The sequence below is a fragment of the Nelumbo lutea genome, chromosome 2 (assembly GCF_056320005.1).
Source record: "Nelumbo lutea isolate HS-2025 chromosome 2, American lotus-T2T, whole genome shotgun sequence".
Classification (NCBI taxonomy): Eukaryota; Viridiplantae; Streptophyta; class Magnoliopsida; order Proteales; family Nelumbonaceae; genus Nelumbo; species Nelumbo lutea.
Window position 1 is genome coordinate 14,194,869 of NC_142685.1, and position 23,515 is coordinate 14,218,383.

Below are 23,515 nucleotides of genomic sequence, written 5' to 3' on the forward strand. Positions count from 1 at the left end.
ATTAAGTGCCAACCCCAATTAATAATTTAATAATAAAAATAAATATAAAAAGTACGTACAACATGACACTGAAGGAATGAGAGATCCATCGTATGGACGCCCAAATCTTGTGGAATAAAGGGGCGAATTTTAAAAATTTTTCTCTCCCTTCGACTAGGAATCGCATTCCCTATTTAGAAAGTCACATTTTCAATGATCATTCTTGAACCATAAACTAAATCAGATCTGAACCAAAAGGAGTAGGAGAGGATTATACCTGATACGTAGAAGTAGTATCCCCCAACGAAAGTGTTCACGCCCAAGGAAGGATCCAAAGACTACTCCCACTGAAGATGGCGCAGTGCAAGATGGAGCAGAATCAGCAGTATTATTCTCCAAGAACGCAAGAAACAACAAAATAGCACATGAGCACAACTTCCTATCAATTCTTTCTCAAAAAACTGATGTCAAAATCAAATCTTGACTTCTCCCACAATTGGAGATCGAAATGGATGTATGGCGGTTGTAGGAAGGAGGCGGCAAGAAAGATCTTTGCAAGGATTGCAGAAATCTTTCTTCTCTAATTTCAACTCTGAAAATGATCTGATTATGTGTCTTCTAAAGGATGTTGCCCCTTTATTCTTTTGTAAACCTAAGAGATCAGCTCCTAATCCCATTAGGAGTTGCTGATCCAAATCATATTTGGATCAGACATTTCTTTAGGTGATAAGGATAAACCCTTATCTTATCTGCAGATTAGATACGCCTTCTCCTAATCTCATTAGGAGGTTTCTAGATCTGAATCATATTCAAATCTGGACTCTTTGAGTGGATAGGGTTATGACCTTATCTCATCTGCTGATCCATCTCAAAATTCGTCTATATTTAACTTATTAAATAAGTCCAATTCGAAATGGGTTTTAGGCCCATTAAGCTTATGTGCTCACTTAACCTTCCTAACTGCTGCCCTGTTGGGCTTCCTTGTATGGCATGGGACCCAAGCATTGATCTACACATCAGCCACATGGGTTCGGCCCAGCCTTTGTTACAAGGCCTGGCCGAATACACTGTTATAGACAGTGCACCCCCTAAAACCCATCAAATGGGCTCTATGGGCCCAACACTTACCCTAAGTGGTCCCTGGGACAAACCACCTTGTAACACCTAGGGACTGTGGGCAGATGCAAGATTAGCCCATCAGGTATTATCCTCAATGGTCTTACACTTAACCTCTCAGCCCATAATGATCATACACTGCCCGACAAGAGAGGACATCTCCCTCGGCTGCAAGGAACAATGCTGCACTCTCTACTTATATGGATCCCGGGAATTAAAATCTTCTTGCAAACATTTTAGAAATCATAATATATACACTTTTATATCTCATATAAAATATACTTTGCAAAACAAATCTCAACGATTGAAATCGGTTGCCGGCAGTCTTGGTTTCCATCAGTGAGAGCGCATCTCTGATCATTACCTTTGTCCGACAAAGGGGCTGATCCTGTCACTATGATCACCCACTCAGATGAATTCTCAGACTGTCCCAACATACCCAGGTTTTGACCCTCGCTAAGGATCTCACTGATTGGTACATCAAAGACAACCCAATCCAACACCTAGTGTAGTATCATAATCGAGTTTAGGGGTCGAGTGTAACTTTCCAGTTTTGCCCATCAATCTCCAAGGTCTAGGGCAATACTGGAAATCTAGTCCAGTTCATAGATTCAATTGATCCTACACTGTATGTGCCTACGGTCTCATCCTGGCAACTGAGACAGACCACCCCAACCGACTTGGTGGCACCACAGTGTGAGCCTTATCAGGATAGGTCTCCCCAGACCGACCCACTGGCTGTGAACATTATAAACTAACACGAGTCTCATTAAGTGTCCAGTTTAAGGGTATTACACAGAAACATACCAAGAGAACATGAATCAAATATGCACTTTTTTTTGTTTTTTTTTGTTTTTTTTTTCTTAGAAAATTGTTATTACAGTGTTTTGATTGATTGTAAAACATAATACTTAATTGCACACAAGTAATGTGATATTCACCTTAAGGGCCTTTTAACTCATAATAGTTAGTTTAAAATATTTTAATAACATTATATAATATCAATATTTGTCAAGTAATTATACAAATAATTCAATTTATGAATTCATTCACTCAATTGTGGCAGCTAACCAAGTACAAAAAATTCCTTAACATTTGAATGTCTTTTTCATCTTTTTATTCTTTTATTTTTAATTGCACAGTACATGACACGTGTTTTTTTATCCTTTTAAAATTTTGCGTTTTTTTATTTTAAAATAAAACTTAAAAATAGAGCTATTTAAGTTCACCCACGATCATTTCAATTGAAATAAAAATAATGTAATATGGACACGTTTCTAACTCCAGGCTGCACGCGTCTCATTTAGTTTTTATCATAAAATTAAGACTAATGGAGTTTAATTTGCATCTGGACTGGCTCATGAGTCGTGAACAAATCATCACTAGAGAGGGTCAAGAAGCCAACAACGTTGATAACTTTCAAAACCGTTGCCTTGTGCTAGATTTGAGGTCGTCTTAAATTTCACTCTTTTCAGGCAATTCTTTGCTAATATTTGGTCTTTGACCACCGTAATAAATTATAAATGCTGGGATCAAATAAATCTTTCAAGCGAAAATAAGAGAGAAAAAAAAAATCAACAGATCACAGTTTCATTCTGCTTGGTTCCAAACCTGAAATCAAAAGTTCAATCGTCAATATCTCTTACTTAATAACGACGAACGGCCTTAATGATGTATTGATAATTGCGGCAGAAAATCTACCACGCTCTACTCCCCATAATTGCGGCAGAAAATCTCCCTCCGGCCTTAATGATGCATTGAGTTCAAATCAGCCCCCCCCCCCCCCCAACTTTCCGCGTGTATTGTGAATCCCTATAATAACATCATCATTTCTGATGTCATCATAGGGATATGTTTTCAATACACGGTTTAAATGTACTGTGTAAAGTTGTGGGGGACAATCTTGTGGAATTGTCTTATTACGGTGTTAGTAACGATTGATTATTCCATTTATCATTTAATTGATGCTTAGAATAGGGTGGCTTCATTTGATTAAAAAAAAAGGTAGAACGATAATAGCGGCACATTCAGCTCGAACGACAATAGCGAGTAGCCGACTGCCGAGTAGATAGGTGTCATCGTTTGGGAAGCGTTGGAAAATATGGTGGTGGTGGTGGTGGGATTAGGTTGAAGGAGACTGCAGTGGAGAGTTATTTGGGAAATGGGGAAGGCAATATTTTATTCATAGGAACAGGAACTCATGGAGGGTTTTTTCTTATTTTTTACTTCAAACTCATAGTAGGTTTTTGACGCTCATTATTTACTTCAGCACATTTGGTGTCTCACATTACTGTAGACCGTACACGGTAGAGCCATTTTAAAAGGGTGTCTACTCTTTCCTCACATTACAAAGTGTAGACCATAACGCCTGAGAAATGCTGCTGCTATTGTGTTCATGTGTGGTGATTTTAATGTCTACTTTTTCTATTTCTTGCGGTTGCAGGTACACTTCTGATTGAGTAGGCAAAATCATGTAAGATGGAAGCACCTTTATCCATTTTAAAATCACAACGCTTGGCACTGAAGTTGAACTAATACAGAACCCAACATTACCGGACCAAGATCATTCTCGTTCACTCTATTTTACTCATCCAGTAATGATAACATCAAATAAAAATCCACTTTCCCTCCTCCCATATCAAATACATTAATCTCTTGCTCTTCCGTGAGTTCAACTCTCTTTTTTTTATTTGATTGATTGATTAAGTTCACCTGTTGTTAAAAGCGCCATAATCATTCTAGGTCACCAAACTAGAGTAATAGGCAGCATCTAATCTAGCATTCGTGTTTTGCATTAGCAATCAATTTGAAGGACTAATTAATAATCTTTTCAAGGGATACCATTTGACATTCCTGTTAATGTAACGTCAAGAAATATTATAACATCATTGGCAAAAATGACGATTTGTACAATAAGTTCATCTCCCCAGGAGATCATGGTAAAAATAAAATAAAATAACAATCCCTTGCATATACTATGTAGGCACAACCTCTGGTTCAAGTGGTGATGACCCATCATCCCCCATAGTCCCAACATCTGTGGCCTCTCTACTCTTCTCATCTACCTCTCGGAATCCTTCTTTAAACCTATCATAGTTTGTGGGCTCAGCTGACTTGAAAGGGCGCTCCCCCAATATTCGAACCAAGTCTTCTTGATGTAGGACCTCCTTCTCAAGCAAAACCTCAGCAATCTGAGCAACTTGCTCCTTGTGCTCCTCTATCAGGTTTACTGTACGTTCATAGGCCTTGGCAACCCATTCTCTCACCTCATTGTCAATAATTGCCCCCGTCTTGCTACTGAAAGGTTTTGCCATCTCAAACGTATCATCCCTCTGCGGGAAAGAAAGGAGACCTACCTTGTCACTGAAACCATAGACTGCTACTTGGGCATAAGTCATTTTGGTTACTTTCTCTAAGTCATTCTGGGCACCTGTTGAGATCTTTCCCAACAAAACCTGTACAAAAAGAAAGTGGTCACCATAACAAATAAATGTTTTGGAGCACATCTCGCATCAACAACAACAGCTTTCTGCAATACACCAGATAGAAGCGAAGAAACTGCAGTCATGGTCCCATTACAACAAGTTTAGATTCTCTTGGGCATTTTACCCTATTCATGAACCTTGAAAAGCATGAAAGTAGCAAAATTTTGAAATTCTTTATTGCTGCTAAAAGATTGCAATTCATGGATCAAAAGCTATAGAAATAGAAACATTTCAAGTACCTGCTCTGAAGCTCGGCCACCTAGTGTCATACATGTCATATCAAATAGCTGCTCTTTGGTCATTAGAAGGTTTTCATTTGGAACATATTGAGCAAACCCAAGTGCTGCAGTACCACGAGGAACAATTGTCACTTTAAGCAAGGGCTCTGCATGCTCCAGGAACCACCCAGCGACAGCATGACCTGATTCATGGTAAGCAACAGTCCGGCGTTCCTGCTTGCTTATTACCTGCTTAACCAAGCAGGATCAGACTCTTTTAGGAGCAAATAAAAAACTGATTCATTTCTATTTGATTTATGATACCAATAGGAGTTATGTGGTTTAAGAGGAACAAAGAAAGGTACAAGGGAAAGTCTAACAGACACGATGAAATTTAGTATTAAAAATTCCTATCATCCCTTAGGGTGGGGTGGGGGAATATCTTTCTCCTCTCATAAGTAATGTATATCATAGGGAACATCTTCAAAGCATTAACCAGTCGAAAGTATTTCTTGTAGTATTGTCATCCAGCAAGAGGATTCTTTTTTTTATTTGAAAAAAAAATTTAAATCTATATTAAGAGGAACAAAAAAAACATTATCTTGTCTCTGCTATCATCCCTTGAGTATCCATTGAAACATATAAAAAAGAAAAGAAAAAGAAACTCTTCGTATTCCTCTGGCAAGGCCATCTGCAAAATTCACCTATCTGGGCATCCATTAGAACATGTTCACTCAGAAATACCTCAAAACATTAAACAGAAGAAAATTCCTCGAAGTTCATATATGCCTTGAATCACAATGTCTCCTCTAAGAGAATGTTTTGGTTTGAAGCAAAAGGTAGGGAAACCTATACAAGGTTTGTAAAAGAAACCATCCAATCCAGAAAAACCTGATACAAGAATCAGCAAATTCCAACTTTTACAAGGATTACCAGTGAGAAGTTACTGGGAACAATGTTATGAAAGAAACACAGGATAATAGTAAGGCCACAAACGAATGGAATGGCCACAAATGGATGGGAAGGATTTGGAGAATACTTTTTCAAACAGATGTTGTCATGAACAAATGGAATGGCTACACAGAAATATTGTACCAACCCTGATGCACATCAGAAAATGAAGAAGAAACTCTGCAGAGGGAAAACCAATTTAGGAAACTTGCTTTTGTGGAGCCCACAACCCCAGCTGCCACTTTGGCACATTTCTATAGTAATCTATGGTTGAATTAGCTCAGCTGGAATCTCAAATCTTAAATAGAAGACTCAAATCAAAACTACAGGAGTACTTTTTAGGTCATAGTTAAACTATCTAGTTTGGGATACTAGTGTTGATGTTATTATGATTAATACTGTAATATTTATACCAAATTTTATTAAACATTATTTCACCATGCAGAAATCTCTGAGGTGACAAGCAGGTGATGAGGCATAATATCAGCTGGTTACAAATGGAGGTGATCAACAAGTGATGAGGTGTCAAATGTCAAAGTCTATATATGTTGATGTCTTGTACGTTTTTATCATTAAATAAAAGAAACTTTGCTAATAAAAGAAACAAATAAGAAACCCTTATGCTGGAAGGTAACTAAAGAGAAGGAACACACACACAGCATGCAGCTGACTCAAACTCACAATATAAGAAATCAAATGAAGAACAAATGCACCTATCATATTGGGTTAAACTCCAGTTCCCGGTGCCTCCCTCATACTAAAGAAGTCCTACCCACCTCTTTTCCTGCAACAGAATCAACAAGGTCATTAGCTGACCTAGGGACCCACCTTCATGATTCATTGAACCTAAAACCCAATGCCTTGGCTTTTTGAATCTGATGCCTTAGGATCCATGGACCTTCAGTGTTTGTTTTCACCCACTCAATAGTCCTCTTCAACAATTTGTCCATTTCAGGCTGAAGAAAAGGCTAATTTAGGTTGTACATGTAAAAGCCAACAAACAAATCCAGATGGTCCAGGTTCCCAACAGAACCATCAAATGTCAGCTTAAAACTTCATATGAATGGAATGGAAGTTCAGTTGGAAGGCGGTATACCAGGTTGGGAGCTCTCCTCTTCTATTCTTCATGCTTTTGTTTTGACTATTCACACACTCTGACATGAGTCGGAAGCTCAATTAAGACATTTGAGGCCTGAAAATAGGCTAGAAAGTGGAAACTCAAGCATTTAAATTTCAAGTTCTTCCTCAAATCAATCCTAGTTTTACTGTAGTTTTACATCAAAATCCACACCTCTAACATCTGAACAGCTCCATAACCCCCACTATTCTTTTTCTTTTCATTTGTAACAGTCAAAATCTTATCAATCAATATAAAGAATAACCAATGTTCAAGAGAAACATGCCCTTCTTCCCAAGGAAGGCCAAAACGCCTCCACTTAGCTTTATTTTTAGTCTTACAGCTAGTCTCCCAATGGATTTTCCCCGAAAAACAGACTAGCCCTATTGGCTCCATGCCTGACCAATACATCAGCCATACTCTTGGAATCCCTAGCTGTAACTCCTATTCTGCCCACCACATATCTAAACTTCAGAGGATCTCCACTCATCCTATATCACAACCACAGGTAGTGAGAACAAGGCTTAGACAATGATAAATGACAACAGTCCTTGATGTAAAGAAGTACTCAAAAGATTTCATGTTGTTGGCAAGTTGAAGCTGAGATATACAATTAAGGACATTAGAACAGAATCAGTAGTAGGACAACAAGTCTTCCAAACCAAGGAATAAATTCATTGATGAAAACCCATAAGACTATATACAAGTTTCAATAGAGAAACATGAAAAACTTAATTGAAGACTTGAACATTTATCTGGAACAAATAGCAACAAGTCCTGACACAAGGACTAATGAATGAATGAATATAAAAAAGTGTGGTCCAGATAAAAACCAATATTCTTTCTTGAGATAATCTCTTTTCTACCTTATTTTACAGTCACAAAGAGTATTAATATCTAAATTGTTTAAACCAACAAAGAGCTTCACAAACAATCTAGACATGGATTGTGTGAGTTCTGGTCAAAATGTAGGGTGAAGACTTATTACAAAGCCCTTTGTTTTCACAAAATAGTCCATGTGAAAAGCATGGGATTTATAGATTTGTCTCTTGTTATTTTCATAAGTCTGATCAGACTAAAAACTATGATTTTGGAAGAACCTAGCTACACGTGAAGGGTGTTGCTATTAAAGCCTTTTCAAAATCCAGAAATACTAGAAGTCTTTCAGTAGCTGTCAGTTGGTTTAAGGTTGCAATATGTGTATTACTTTGAGCACTAGTTTAATTAGGATTGCTTTTGGATTATTATTAAGATGCAATATTTACTATTTTTAAGTTATATTGTAACTTGGAGTCTTAAAGAAGTCTAACTTGTTGTTCATATTTCACTTGGATTAGGATTATAAAAGAATATGGGTCTATTACTATAAAAAGTAGGACTAGAAGTCTAAAAATAGTCTTAACTAGATCTTATGTGCTTGTTCCTCTGTTCTGGTTCTTAGTAAATCTAACTTGTACCCACTTTTCTGAACCTCAGAAGATTTGCTCCTATACTTGATTTGTTTCAGGATTGATTTGCTTCCATACCTGAGTCACAGCAGTTCATACATTCAGTTTGGTCCATGTAGCTTAGATTTAGAAAATCCTCCCGGTTCAAATTAAGTTTAGTATTTTAATCAAGATAAACAAATAGATTCCACACGCCTAAATCCTTTCTAAAGCTTACTCTGCAACTCTCCAGAAATTTATGTTCTATTAAATATTAATACAAGTAAAAGTAATTTTCTGGTAAACAATCAACAAAAATAGCTGGTTTTAGTATGTAGCATTGTAGCTTACATCAGCAAGCCACTGCACCGTTCTGAGTATTTTTTAATTGACAGTCCAGGAACAAAAGATGCTGCATAATAATCCTATGGAAAGGAAACATATATATTATCTTTGAACAATTAATTGTCAACTGTGGTACAAATATGCTCCTTGCCGTTGTAAGACAAATGCTAAATTATGACAGTGGAAAAAGAATCTAGAATATCAAATCATGCAACAAAAGGAGAAGACTATGCAGTAAGTTATAAAAAGCTACCTTGTTTTTCTTCTCCAGACCACCTATTATCCTATCTATAGCTGCCTCGAAGTGTTCCATAGCAATCTGTGATACCTCATTTCTTGCAGCAATTAAAGCAGCTTCATTACAAACATTTGCAATATCAGCTCCAGCAAATCCAGGAGTGAGAGCTGCAAGTCTCTGAGAATAATATGATGGTTCTTGGTCAAGCTTGAGTTTTTTCAGATAAACCTGAAATATTTGTTCACGGCCTTTAATGTCAGGTTTATCAATGGTAATTTGGCGATCAAACCGACCAGGCCTCAGCAAAGCTTTATCTAAAATGTCAGGTCTGTTAGTTCCAGCAAGTACTACAACTCCAGATGTTGTTCCAAATCCATCCATTTCTACAAGCAATTGGTTGAGAGTACTTTCACGTTCATCATTGGCTCCTGTGAAGCCTCCACGACCCCTTGCTCTACCAATTGCATCAATTTCATCAATGAAAATTATACTAGGTGCACACTGCCTGGCTTCCGCAAACAAGTTCCTTACCCTGGATGGTCCAACCCCAACAAACATCTCCATAAAATCGGAACCAGATATTGATAGAAAGGGCACACCAGATTCACCAGCAGTTGCTTTTGCAAGAAGTGTCTTTCCTGTACCAGGAGGGCCCACAAGAAGAGCACCTTTTGGAATCTTAGCTCCTAACTCCTCATATTTCTTGGGGTTATTGAGGAAGTGCACAAACTCCATGATTTCTTGCTTTGCTTCATCACAGCCAGCAACATCCTTGAAAAAAACCTAGACCACCAAGAAGAAAAATAAAACAAAATACATGGAAAAATATGAGGCTAAAGGATTTCTTCTGAATTCTGATTAGTTTGCCATTATTAGTTAAGGGAGAAGGAATGGGAATGAACCAATGGGTAATGTATATATTATGAAAAAATAAAGAGTAGCTCTCAAGAAAATATAAAGAGTAGCTCTCATATATTAGAAGCAAGGGGAATAAAGAGATAAGCATTCTCATTCAGATCGTTTAGAAAAATTAGCAAATCCAAAAAGTAGGAAAAAAAAGAAATTCCTAACCTTGTTTTTGGCATTCTTATCCAGTTTTGTGACATGGGCTTTTCCAATATTAAATATTCCACGGCTACCCCTTCCACCACTACCACCAATGCCAAATCCACCCTGCATTCTTCGCCCCATGTACAACAGAGACCCCAGAACCAAGGCTGTTGGTAAAAACCTCATCAACTCTTGATACCAAACCATTTCGGAAACATATGTTACAGGAACATAATCATGAGGATCTATTCCTAATGCATCCTGGGCTTCCTCCAATTTCTCCTCAAACGATTCAACACTGCCAATGTTGAAATAGTATTTATACTGGCTCCCATTTCCTCTAGCAGGAGTATCATCAATGGGTCCCTGGACAACATCATCATTGGTTTGATCAGTAATGCGAGGCGACCTCCTGACATAAACCTTTGCAACTGATTTATTTGAAACTATAATGTGATCCACCAGACCAGGTTCCAGAAGTTTGTTCTTGAATTCTTGGAAACTTATCTGTACAAAATAAATTCCAAAGTAGATTAGATCGCATCAGAAGTGAAAGTACCAACTTCTCCATGCACATTTGAAAAGTAAGACAAGATAAAGCAGTTACACAACTGCACATGGCCATCATATGATCATGACTTGATTCACAAATAAAGTTTCTGAACAGAAGCACAAAAAAAATAAAATAAAAACCTCACACTCTGATAACAAAAACAAGTAAACATTCTGTGCATGTGACAAGGTGAAGCTGAAAATAACAATGATATAAGTAGATTTAAGAGTAAGGTAATTTCTTTAAGTATAATATACCAAGGTTACAATGATGCAAATAATTAGTGTTAGAACTTGGAATCCACCATAACATGGCATTCCACTAGGAGAGTCCCAAAATGGAGCAGAACTTAAGCCTGTGTCTAATTTAATATTATGCAAAGACAACCTGGCAAGGATATGCCAGGAGACTCCATAAATAACCAATAGGAAAGTGGAATTCAGCACATGTTAACATTAGCAATTAACATGTTTTTTTAATAAAAAAAACATATTCAGAAAATTCCAACTAAGAAATTGTTCACCAATATGCATGATTTTGTTGTAAAAAAAAGAGCCAAGCATATTGGTGAACAACCTCTAAGAAAACAGCATACAATTGAACAATGTTTAAAAAATTAGCAATCCAAATAACTCTCCACACTAGATTCCAGAGGAGATCCAACCAACTAATTTAGGGTATTGAAACCTTTTTTCATACTTCATTGTTTACAACAGTGTGTGAAAACCCGGAAACTGGATAAAATGGATTGTTGAACTGTTGGGACTATCAAAAAACTTCCAAAGTAGTTTGGGGCCTTTTGGCTAACATCAGACCATCATTTCCCCCAAAAGACACTGACTCGATCCAGAAACACTTCAACCACCAGCTTAAACAAATTGAAGATAAAAAAGGTATGAAATCATTAAAAGATAATTTCAATAGGGTAAATGGAATTTATTTTCACATTAACTATTCACCACCTATTCAATTGTTAACACCTTCCCTACTTTTGTTTGATATTCTTATTATAATACATATGACATCAAGGGATAGTGAAAACCATATAAGTGGAATTGAACCATGAAACCCTGTTTCACTTCACACAATTGACTAACTCTCTCCACAGTACCAATATTTTATGTAATGTTAGATAACTGATGAAATAGGCACTGAGATTAGAACCCATAAGAGATGCCAAACTTAAAAACAGCTTAAATCCAGAACTGTTATTGGTATATGATAGAAGGAAAAATTATCACCTCAATTCATATGCTTTATCATTCAGCAAGACAGCAACTAGGTAGGTAACAAGTTACTGATATGCTGAATGAGGTGTTCTTAAATTTGGAATATTTTCCTCATTCCTCTTTCAGCACCTATTTCAGCAGATATCAAGCATCACCGTAGTACAATAAACCATAAATCAGCTAGAAGTCCAACTTACCATTAGGGCAGTAAATCGGGCCGTATCCAGATTAAATCCAGCCACATCTGAATCCAATCCAATTATTGAAAATTTAAATCCAAATCTGATCCAGAATCCAAAATATCTTATTCGAATTTAATCTGAATCCACTTTATTGTCATTAAAATAAAGAAAGATTTAAAAAGTTAAAAAAAAATAACTACATATTAACTTATGCATATTAACTTATCCAGAATCCAAAATAACTTATGCATATAATATACCATAATATTATATGCATATAGATAAAATAAATTTTCATCAGATTGAATGTCAGATCAATTTTCCGGACTTCCAGAGTCCATTGACAACCCTATTTGGCATGCACTTAACTCTAGGAGGTATTAAAGAGAATTCAAATGCAATTAGTTGCTGATAGTGAGCAACCATGGTCTGCCTCTTTATATGACTGAACTGCATGGTAAAAAACTAACCAATACCATGATGTACTCCAACACCAAATCTGATAAAAATGGTTTTTGACAGATGCAGAATAGGAAATCCACGTCTCTTCAGAGTTTGAGGATCTTTTGGAAACGTAAAGGAAATTCACTAGATCTCTACTCAGGGCCGGCTGGGTATGGTGTTTTAATAAAAGCAGAAATTTGGACTGCTCTACAAGCATCAAGGATGGCTAAATCACCGAGTTTCAGAGATATTTTGGTTGAAGAGATTCTCATGTGGCTGTGGGGTGGATAAGAAGGAACTATGGAGGATATTAGAAATATAAGCATATTCTAAGGGAAATCTAAATGTTGGCTGCAGAACTGAAAAAAAAAATAAAAGAGAGATGGATTCCAATGTCGGCCAACAGCATAGCTGACAGACTGCCAAAACAAGGGTTAACAGAAATCAAATATATTGAGGTTTAGTCAAACAAGGTAGGAACATGCAAACAGAAAAATGAGTAAGATAGACCACTAGCCAAGGCTATATATCTATTTTGCAGTGCTTGGAACATTGCTGTGTATTTTATGTTATTTTCGTTTTAATAAAGTTTCTGTTATTGATCAAATAAAATAAAAGTGTCCACTCCTGTAGTCTCACAAAAGACAAACCATAAGAGAATACTGATCCATGGATCATTAATGTATGATTATATCCCTGACCTTTAATCTAAAAGTGTAAATGTTTGAGAGATTTTCCTGCTCAGTGTCTTACCGTGCAGGTATCCTGTAATTTCTTCTCTTCTTTAATGAAATACTTTACCTTTTCTAAAAAAAAAATATTAGTAAAATTGTATCATTCAAGAAATTGAAATGAACTAAACTTGAAAAGCAAATTTAATAGCCTGTGTGAAACAAAACTACAATCTGAACATCAGGCTGTAATGGGAAGAGTGCAAATGCCGGTCTATTATATATAATTAAAAAAAAAAAGAGGAAAAAATCATGTTTCACCATAAGTTGTGCATAAGCAGATAATACGGCATTTATTACACTGAAACAAAAAACACCAAATGGGCAGCTAAAGATTTTTTTATACCCTAGTTTTTTTACATGCTTCTATGCCCTAGTTGTTTGATAATAAAGAGTTTGTTAATATCTTACCAAAATAAATAAATAAATAAAGAGTTTGTTAATATTTTGTTTTCATTAAGTGACAAGGAAAAAAACTTACCAGAGGTCCAGAACACCTAAGGTGAACTATCAGAGTCAATTAAGTCAAATGACCTAGGTTTTACTTCTGATGGATAAAACCAAAAAGTAAGCAGCAAATGAGATGTTCATAACATGACAAGGGAGAAAATGAAAAAGGGTGGGAAATTGGACCTGCTTCTGGTCATGAGAACCAAAAGAGAATGACGAAAGCACCAATGCAATAAGCATTAGAGGGGTCAAATAGTTCTGCAACTGCTTCATGAAATTTTCCTGGAAATTCCCCTGATTTTCGGTGTTTGACTCCTCTGAAAAATAGTGAAAGAACCATCACATGGTAGAAATTTATATAGCCTGTTCACTACAAGGAATAAACAGATGAAAATCGCATATATATTGCATCATCCACCATGCAATTTCATTTCTGAAATAGCCAAGAAACTGGAGACATGATAGCACTAAAACACTCCATAATTATACCTAGAAAGAGTTATCCATTAAAAGAATTATACCTATAGAGAGAACAAACCCATACAACAATATGTGATCTTAGGATCATATGGAATAAATTTTATATAGCCTGTTCACGATTGACCAGTGGCACCATACTCATTTTGTTTTAAAAGCAGTGCAGCAAAGATGGCAAGGCTAACTATTAGTTGGTTTGATCTCGCTAAGTAAAGTTTCCACCAATTCCTGCCTAAGCAATGACCAGTCAACAAGAAAAATGGCGTCTAAACTTAAAAAGATAAATAACACCTCCATGTGGAGATCCTATCTATATATTTTGTTTATTGGTTGGCTGGTTGCTGTTTCTGTGTGTTTGTTCTTTTGCTTGGTTGTTATACTTTCTATTTCTTGGTGGCTGTTTGTCCAGTTTGAAAGTTGTGTTATTTGCAGAGTTGATCGTGTAGAAATTTAAATGCACCAGCACCATCTGTATAGGGCTGGGGTTGGCGGGGTGTGGCTCTATTTGTTCCATTGTTGATTGACCTTTTGTTTTTGTTTGGGTTGTTTTTGCTTTTCTTGGACCACAGAGCCCATATACACCCCATTTATTTTCTTTTCTTTTATGTTCTTCTAAGAAATTTTACTTTAACCATAAAAGAGATTAAATACGCAATAAACTTGTGGAATGAAATGCAAAAATGTTAATACCAGAATGAAAGCATTGCCTGATGTGTTGTAATGCTGAAGCCTAAAATGTCTAGTTGGCTGACTTGAGAGGTGTGTCCTAAATGCTTAGTCAGCCAGCTAATTGACAATGGTTCTAAAAGGCTAAAACTAGGTCAAATGACTAGTCAATGTTCTGACTAACTGGTACAAAACACGTGCAAAGCCAATAAAAGTTGTGATGACTGCACTTTACAATTTATTGCCTCTCTTTCTCTTGCACCTCCGACCTCTAGGCAAAATCTTGACACCTAACTTATTTACAAACATACTAATCCTTCCTCCTCCATCCAATGTATTCATGGAATTTGTAGATTCTAGTGTCATCCTTAAATGGCATATAAATGTTAAAGGCGGGGTTTTTATTTAAACACCACAAAAAGTAGCACCAGAGAATTAATTGCACCTGAATTCTCAAAGACAATTTTTCCCATCCATTTTGCTAGTATTACTATTTATTCATCTCAAAAATTTTCCCCTGGCATAAATAATACATAATATGGTATACATCTTGTTTTTGTCATTGTCATTAAATATCATCCTATTTATTAGTACCACAATTTATTTTCCTCATAAATCTATTTGAAATTTGTTCTCAAGCTAAATAGCACATCATAGGTTTTTTGTAATGAATGAAGAAATTTATTAATGACAGAAAATAGGAGTTACAAGCATCCCAAGAAGAGGCAAGAGGACGACCTCTTCAGGGAAACCTAAAGAAAATTCTTAAATACAATTTGAATAAGTTACAAGTTAATTCAAAACAGACAGTTCTGAGAAACCCCTTGTTTGGCTAATGAATCAGCTATAGAATTTGCCTCTCACCCACTGAACACTAATTGTCATGTTGCTAGTCAGCCACTTCAATTTTTTAAAAAGATCCCTATAGCTCCAAATGGCAGAATCCGGGTTCAGGAGCCATCCCACCACCACCTGTGAGTCACCTTGAATTAATAAATGCCCCACCCCAATCTGGTTTGCAATCTCAATCCCTTGTACGGTAGCTAGTATCTCTGCTCTTGTGGAGTCACCCACTCTGACTGTTCCTGAAAATAAAGAAATAATATTGCTATCCTTATTTCTTAGGACCCCTCCTATACCCGAAGGTCCTGTATTACCCTGACTACTCCCACCAAAGTTTAGCTTAATGACACCCTCTGAAGGCGGTGTCCATTCTATCACTCTTCTAATCCTCCTAGTAGAAGTATTAGCCACAGCTAGCCAATTTCTCCAAAGATCATCAAAGGAAAAATCAGCAAAGCAGTCTGATGTTTTCAGCAAAGAAGCACATCAAATGCTATTGTTCATAACTTTATTCATATTCTGAAACACTGCCTATTTTCTTAACATTTTATAATGATAAGAGGGATATAATGTATAAATTTTCAAAAAAAAAAAAAAACTATATGGCCTTTCACATAAGCTTTGAAATTCTGTTGAACTTCTTGTCATTTGAGATTTCACAGAAAGCGTATCACTGTCAGGAAGCAGAGTTGCATATAAAGATGATATATCTCTATCAAGGTGGTAAAAAGCAAATGGTGGCGGTTTCAGATTCATGCAGTCTCTATATCAGGAGGTTTAATGATATATATCCATAATTCTACATGGTTTATTTTTCATAATCAATACCTAGAAAATGCAAATCCATACAGATTACCTTGGATTTGGACTCCATTAGTTGGTTGATTTTGCTGTATTTTTTGTAAGAAACAGGCTCAATGACAACCAGTAATACCATCTTGTATAGTGTCCCACTTTTCATCAACAATGTTGGGAACAGAAAGATGTTCCACATTCCTATTTTAGTATTTACAAATGGCTCAACTAGATCCAGACCAACCCAAAATTGCTCATATAGGATCAAACCTAACATCCATCTGAAAGATTTTCTGGTTTTTTTATTAGTCTAAAACTCACTTCTTGCAATAAAATGGCAAAACAAGGCATCTAAATTTCCAGGTGACAGATATCAAGATTGCTCCAATCTCCCCCTCCCAAAGTAAAAACCAAAAATATAGGAGTTTGAGAGTCTGCAGCTCCTTCAAAAGTCAAGGTCTTCGCATGGGTGGCATCCTAGGAAAAATGCCTCACTAAAGACATGCTCTTCTGAAAAAGGGTTTCAACTTTTCAGATCTGACGTGTTCACTTTGTAATGTGGAAAAAGAGACCTCAAGCCATCTATTTTTGCACTGTAACTTCAGTACAGAAGTGTTGAATCATTTTCCGAAGGCAGTAAATCTGAACCGATGCTTTCCCAATTCAGTGAGCACTTTTTGGAGGGGTGGCAGGTCTCTGGAATGACTAAATCCTTTGGGCTGTATGGCCTGAGAGGTTCCAGAATTTTTTTAACAGAAAGCTACATCAGAAGCAGAAGCTACCAATGTGGTGGCGCAACTTATTGGAGATTGGCTGTCTATTCATAATGTATATAAGGAGGATACTTTTGCAGTTTCTTTTTTGAGGGTGGATTTCTTTTGAGGTCCTAATTTGACTTATACTTGCACAGCAACTCATTATTCAGAGGACCATATACTTTTTGAATTAATACATTATGCCTTACCTTTCTTCAAAAACAAATAAAAAATAAAGGTTTCTTTTGCTATGCGGAAGCTGAGTACAAGATATAATGTAAAAAAACGCAAATGATAACAACAATATCTGACAATTGCATTCCTTCAGTAAAATAACCCAGCAACAAACAAGCCCCAAAACAGGTACCACTTACCTTTTGACTCGGTTTTTTGATTGTTCCCTTTGGGAATTTCCTTCTTATTCTTTGGATAGAAGTTCTCGTAGTCTGTAAAATCACAAAAGTAAGTCACGAACAATAAGAATCAGATGTGGAAACAACACGAGAACCACATAAACCACACGAATGTAGAAATTAAAAAGCCAAAAAGAATTTCTCACTTTTCTTTTTGGGAGCTTCATTGGAGAAAAACCGATGGAGTCTAGGACTCGCAAGAAGGGCATTGAAATCCAAAGAGTATCTTTTGGAAGCAAATTCCTTGTTGGTTCCTATAGAAATCAAGTAACACCTCAGAGACCCTAATCTGCTATGCTCGCCCCCAGGAAAGGCGTCTCCATGGGGAGACCGAAGAAGCGATTCGTTCAGAAACGCAGATCTTCTGCCATAAGCACCCAAGAGTCCATTCTGCAAAACGGAACTCGACCGATTTACCACAGAGAAATAAAACTCTGGAATATGATTACTTTCATTGGAGGGAATTAAAATAGGATAGAAAAATGTATGGAATATCTTACTCTTGAAGCTGCGGAGCGCGACAAGGAACGTCCAAGCTTCGAAAAGATCATTCTTTTATCGACTGGAGCATGAATCAGTGGGTAGTTTAGAAACGAAGATGCCCTGGATTTTTTAGAGATCAAACAACCTTCACCTGGAGTACAAAACAGATAACAAGCAACAATGGAAAGCGCTCGGTTTCTAGGGCTTCCGGTCCGATCGAAGTTCGGAGTTTCTCGCTGAAACGATCAATGGCGTGGCTACGGTACGCACACACCTTCTCGTCTATGAGAAAAAATAAAAGAAAGTAGGAAGATGAAATATCACGGTTTTCGAAACGGGGTTTTCATTTGGATTTTGGAGGCGTTTGGGCCCAATATTAAAGTGGGACCGCCGATGTGTGGTGTCAGATATCTTGATAGGGTGTTGGACCCTATTTTGTATAAGACTCATGGGATGAGTATTATAGGATACGTGTGGGGAGCCTATCAAAGTTTTGTGGGGGAGATATTCTTAATGCAAGGCTGCGCAAACGGTATAAACACTAAAGCCAACTTCGGTCCTATTACCGTACCTAGCTCTGATTGTTGCAGATCTGGGCTCCCATTTGTGGTTATGGGTGCACCTGTACAACGAGCCTACAGGGATGAATGGGCGTAGCCAACGTCTAATTGTCTGAATACCCCTACATCGAAGCCAAAAAAATAAAAAAAAAACGGTGTCAGTCAGGTTACCCAATGGATGATATCTCAACCCGGGTTGTTTGTTGAAGTTTAAAGCAGTGTTTAAAAAAAACGACTCAGAATTGTAATTATTTTGACTATTGGTTTTTGGGTCGATGGTTTACTGTTTGATTGGAATGATGACTTATTCCAGCAAAACAATAATTAAAATAAAAAGCAACCAAAAAACATTAAACAGGTAAAACAGGTCGACAATTTGGTTGATTGAGTCATGAATAATTGACCGATTCAAAGATTTTTAGCCAAAAACCGAGTTTAAGATAAAATAGAACCAAACAAATGAACTATTCCCAAATCAAACGATTCCACCATCTAAGTCAGTCAAACAGTCACAAATAGATGAAATGACCATAGACATGAATGATGCAATTCCACATTGATTTTGGCGTTCGAGTTCTCAGATTAGAATTTTGCACCAAACCGTGTAAATAAGAGTTTGAATCATATATTATCGGCTGCCACTTGCCAGGTCTAGAAAACAAGGCCGCCATAGAATATTGAGTGGCCTTGGAAGGAAGAATGTGAGAAAGGGTGAAATCCATGGACTACCTTCTTTCACTTGTCAACCTCTATACATTTTCTCTTACATAGCATGCATTTGAGAGCACTTTGAATGGCTCAGTTTGGAAGAAGTATAAATGCAAAACCTTGTTTTTTTATTATTTTGCATATATCTATATATTTGTATTCCTTTTAAACTAAGCATAAAGAAATAATTTCTTTAAAAAGTGTTATTGTAATGGTGTTGGTTGAATGTGAAATGGCTGTAAAAGATAATAAAGCAAGTACTCGTTGCAGTTTATGAATTCCTTCATTTTATTTTATAAGTTATATTTATTTTCTGACCAAATTTGATTCATATATTGCAATATTCATGTATTACTCAACCATTTTAAATTGTATGAAGTACCACAAAAAATTAGAAATACAAATAATCATTTTTCTATTGAATATTATTTTTCAAGTAAATGATCATTGATCTTCTTTCACGCACAATGCGTGTGCAACCAAACACATCCATAATTGAATTTACGATTTAGATTAAAAATAGTTTTTTCCCCATTGCATGAGATGTTTATATTGTATATCCATATAGCTGTACAATATATAGTCTAATAATGAATATATCATCAACTTGTTTCACTCGGTCTAGCTAGGCATGACTTGGGGACCAAGTTTGCTTTCAAATATATAAATCGTGCAAAATTGCGGTCAATGTAAGATGGAATCATTTCACATTTGTTTAATTTCCATACCACTCATGACATGTGAAGAATGAAAACGATACTTGCAGAGTCTAGTTGCGACATCACCTCGGTTCTTTTATCCTTGAATAATTATTGATGATAAGGGAGAAATTTTTTTTTTTGCATAGATGCACAAATTTTGCTTAAGTATTAATGAACCAATGATGGCTCATTCATTAGTGTGTAAGTTGATTTGTTTTAGTGTTGACACAGAATCAAATCCCGCAACTAGTATTTAAAAAAAAAAAGGTTTAAGGGAAATTATTAATAGTGCATAACACCAAATATCAAAAAAAAAAGTATTACCTAACATGAAGGCTTTAGCTCTTTCCGATTATTGATGCTTCGTTGAATTTATTATCAATGTAAGCCCTAATCCATCCTTCATTGTAAATGAGCCGGTCAATGAATCCATGACTTCACTTAATCACTTATCGATGGTAAAACCCTAATCCATATGAATGAATTTGCTTGGAGCGCACCCCCTCAAAAAAATATATATATTAGATGAAGATTTGGCCCACGTCACTGTTTTGCATGCAAATTAATGAGTTATTTGCAATATTGCAATGCAGTTTGGATTTCCTGTTAATTTCTTCCTCTTCTCCTCCTTACTAACCCATTCAAATTACGCCGTCTGTCCCTATCTATCTAACTTCCCAACAAATGTCCAACAAACGTTAACCCTTCGATTAACTAAATTATTTTTTAGTTCCCTAATTATTACAATTGTAGAGAAGGTTTAATGCGCGCTAATTATTACAAAAACAAATTGCCAGCTCCAATATCTCACCCTTGTCAAATACTACCAGTCTAGAATAACTCAGCCAGAAACCACACTTAAATGCAACTTTATTTGCAGAGGACGGCAAGGATGAAACAGCAAACCGTTTCGCCATTGTTTCGTTAAGGTTTGTAGAAAGATAGGAAGAAGAGGAAAAAGACTCCTTTTTTCCTGCTCGACTGCCTATAAATATATTATACCCTCACTTTAAATTTATAGTCGCCTCCCTACAAGAAGCTACACACAGTGGAGAGAGAGAGAGAGGAAGAGGAAGCCAAGTGTTTGTAACAAAAACGAAACCCAGTTTCATTCCGATTCGATTCGGGGTTCATTTTTTGGGAGAATCAAGATCTGTTGAAAGGACGTCGTTCTGATCAGTATAAAGAGAAATGTAAAACCTAGAGCTGTTTTTATAGGCCAAGACCGCTTCAAACGGTTCCGACAAAATTTAATGAAGGATTTAAAATCTCTCCCTTTCTTTTGTTAGTCTCTGTAATTTTTGTATATATATTTGATTTGTAACAGTGGCAACCAAAGATCTTTAACTACTAAGTCACTCACTCTCTTCTCTTCTTCATGTCTCTGTCTCTCTAACTCCATAGCATCCTTTTAAAAAGCAACACTCCGATCCAAATCTCACTCAAATTTTAATTTTAATTTCACAAATTAATTGTCGTGGATTTAAAATAAAAATTAAAAAACCACTTGTATATCTGCATTATATGTTCCTCATAAAATGAATTTTAATTGAATCGAGGCTCCATCAACCTCCCAGCTATCGCCATGTCTAGAATCCAGTCCCAGTTGAGACTCGAGAGAGGAAGAGGTGATGGGTCGTGCATCATGGGCCGCCTAACCCAGTTTCGGATTTCCTGTTAATCTTTTCTTAAGAGATTAATCCATAAAAAATTAAAGTTAACGGAGGGTTAACCTTTGTTGGACATTTATTGGGGAGTTGGACAGAAGGGGACATTTTGTTGTAGGGAACACTTGGGATCAAATTTTGCCTTCACTTAGGTTGGGAGATGGGCTACCCCATTGTGCATGTAGTCCTTCAAAAAGTAATAAAAAGCATGGTTTTCAAAACTGGACTGGACTGGATGGTGGGACCGGAAAAACCAGGAACCAGTCACTTGAACGGTTTTGTTTTGACCTTTTTTTTTTTGTCAAAACGGATCAGCTATTCGGGTCAAATGGTTAGATCGTTCAAACCAATAACTAGACCCCTGACTGATTCGGTTTTAAAAACCATGATAAAAAGAATATAAAATTGGACAAACCCCAACTTCCAAGGAATTTGGAGTCAGTCATCATGCCGTCTTCGTAGCTTTTTATATGCTTTTTTATTGAAAACATTTTTATATGTTTTTATTGTTTGTCTGCTTTTTATTTATAGAGATATTCTAAATTCATAGTTGCAAGTGTCTGTGAGGACATTGCAAAGATGGTTTTGTGAGGATTAAATTCTAATTCAACCTCAAGTCCCCTTGCAGACATCTTGGCCGATGAGTGCTATTGGACCGGTGAATTGTTGTCGTTCTCTCATCTCAATTAGTTGAAAGAATCCGCCATAGGGTTGCAACCACAGCCTAGCTTGATGTGTTGACAGATTCATAGCACTTTCCCATCCCAATAGAATTGGGATCTGCTCCTCACACGAACTTCACATGTACATAATGTATAAGTACAGAAGATGTTCCTATGCATGGTCGAATATGCCTGTGAAATCAGTGTGAGATGCCCTATGTGAGGATCAGATCCGTTCTCAACCCAATCATAAAATCAGCTTGGAGTGCAATTTGGATGAACTCTGATTGGGAATTTGTTAAAACTTGAATGAGCCTGGCCCAAAAGCCCAAATCTGATACTGTGTAAATTCTTGAACTCGGGTATCCAACTTGCATCCATTGAGAGTTGGATTGGGTTGGGATAGATATAATGATCACACTCAAAGCACATATAACATCTCTACCTCCTGCGTAGAAATGTTATATGTGCAATGATACATAAACATCAGTTTATACTATTGCTGTTTGTATGCATACATGTACCAATTGGGTCTCATGTCATGCACGGATGTTGTTAAAAGATTATGGTACGAGCCTTATGACAATATCAATTGGGTAATTAAAGTAGTTTCAAGTCCAACCCAAACCAGTTTTTGGTTACATGTAAAATAAAATTGTGTTGTTTTTATTATTTATCTTTAGGAGTCTTGGAACATTTCTAATTGGGCCAAGCCCAACCCTATCAATTTTAATATTATTCTTGGGTTATGTATTGTCTAATGAATTCAAAAACTAAGATCTTGAAGGGATTAGGGAAAAGGAGACTTGCTTTTTTATTAGGATATATATATATATATATATATATATATATATATATATCAATTTTATTTAAATTATGTTTCTTAGCAATTTGTATCAATTTTAACTAATAAAATAATTTTTGCTAAGTTTGTTAACAAGTTTCTATTGTTTTAGTTATGTTAATTTTCATTAATCATGTAGGTTTTATTTTTTTATAAAATTAATTATACTAATTTTATAATAAGTTGATAAAACTAAGTTATCTAATTTATTTCAATTAATAAGTTAATTGTATAATTTACTTTTCTCTTATTAATATTTTTTGCTACTTTCTAATTTTAATATTTCATTAATAAATATTTATTGTAAAATATTAATTTTTCTATTATTTTTAGTGAATTTTTATCTTATTTTACCAATTAATTAAAAATTAAGCTTCTATTTTTTTGTTATTTTTTATTTTTCCAAAAAAGGGGTTCCCTTATTTT

General features: G+C 36.0%; 1 protein-coding gene across 1 annotated transcript; it reads right to left on the reverse strand.

Moving 5' to 3' along the window:
* Positions 1–3,951: 3,951 nt before the first annotated feature.
* LOC148868706 (ATP-dependent zinc metalloprotease FTSH 10, mitochondrial-like) lies at positions 3,952–18,296 on the reverse strand. Its single transcript, XM_088970671.1, has 8 exons — positions 17,965–18,296; positions 17,611–17,854; positions 17,426–17,497; positions 13,699–13,832; positions 9,948–10,433; positions 8,892–9,659; positions 4,820–5,047; positions 3,952–4,550 (listed from the first exon to the last, which is right to left on the reverse strand). The coding sequence occupies exons 1-8, from the start codon at positions 18,013–18,015 to the stop codon at positions 4,071–4,073; spliced, it is 2,463 nt and encodes an 820-aa protein (XP_088826797.1). The 5' UTR covers positions 18,016–18,296; the 3' UTR covers positions 3,952–4,070.
* Between the last annotated feature and the right edge of the window lie 5,219 nt (positions 18,297–23,515).

What these genes read in the sequence shown, in the direction of transcription:
- LOC148868706 (XM_088970671.1), bottom strand. Translation starts at nt 18,015, where the DNA reads ATGATCTTTTCGAAGCTTGGACGTTCCTTGTCGCGCTCCGCAGCTTCA. An exon ending in TGAAGCTCCCAAAAAGAAAA is followed by an intron (nt 17,498 to 17,610) that starts GTGAGAAATTCT and finishes GTGATTTTACAG; the next exon opens with ACTACGAGAACTTCTATCCA. An exon ending in GTCTGGAGAAGAAAAACAAG is followed by an intron (nt 5,048 to 8,891) that starts GTAGCTTTTTAT and finishes TTGGTTAAGCAG; the next exon opens with GTAATAAGCAAGCAGGAACG.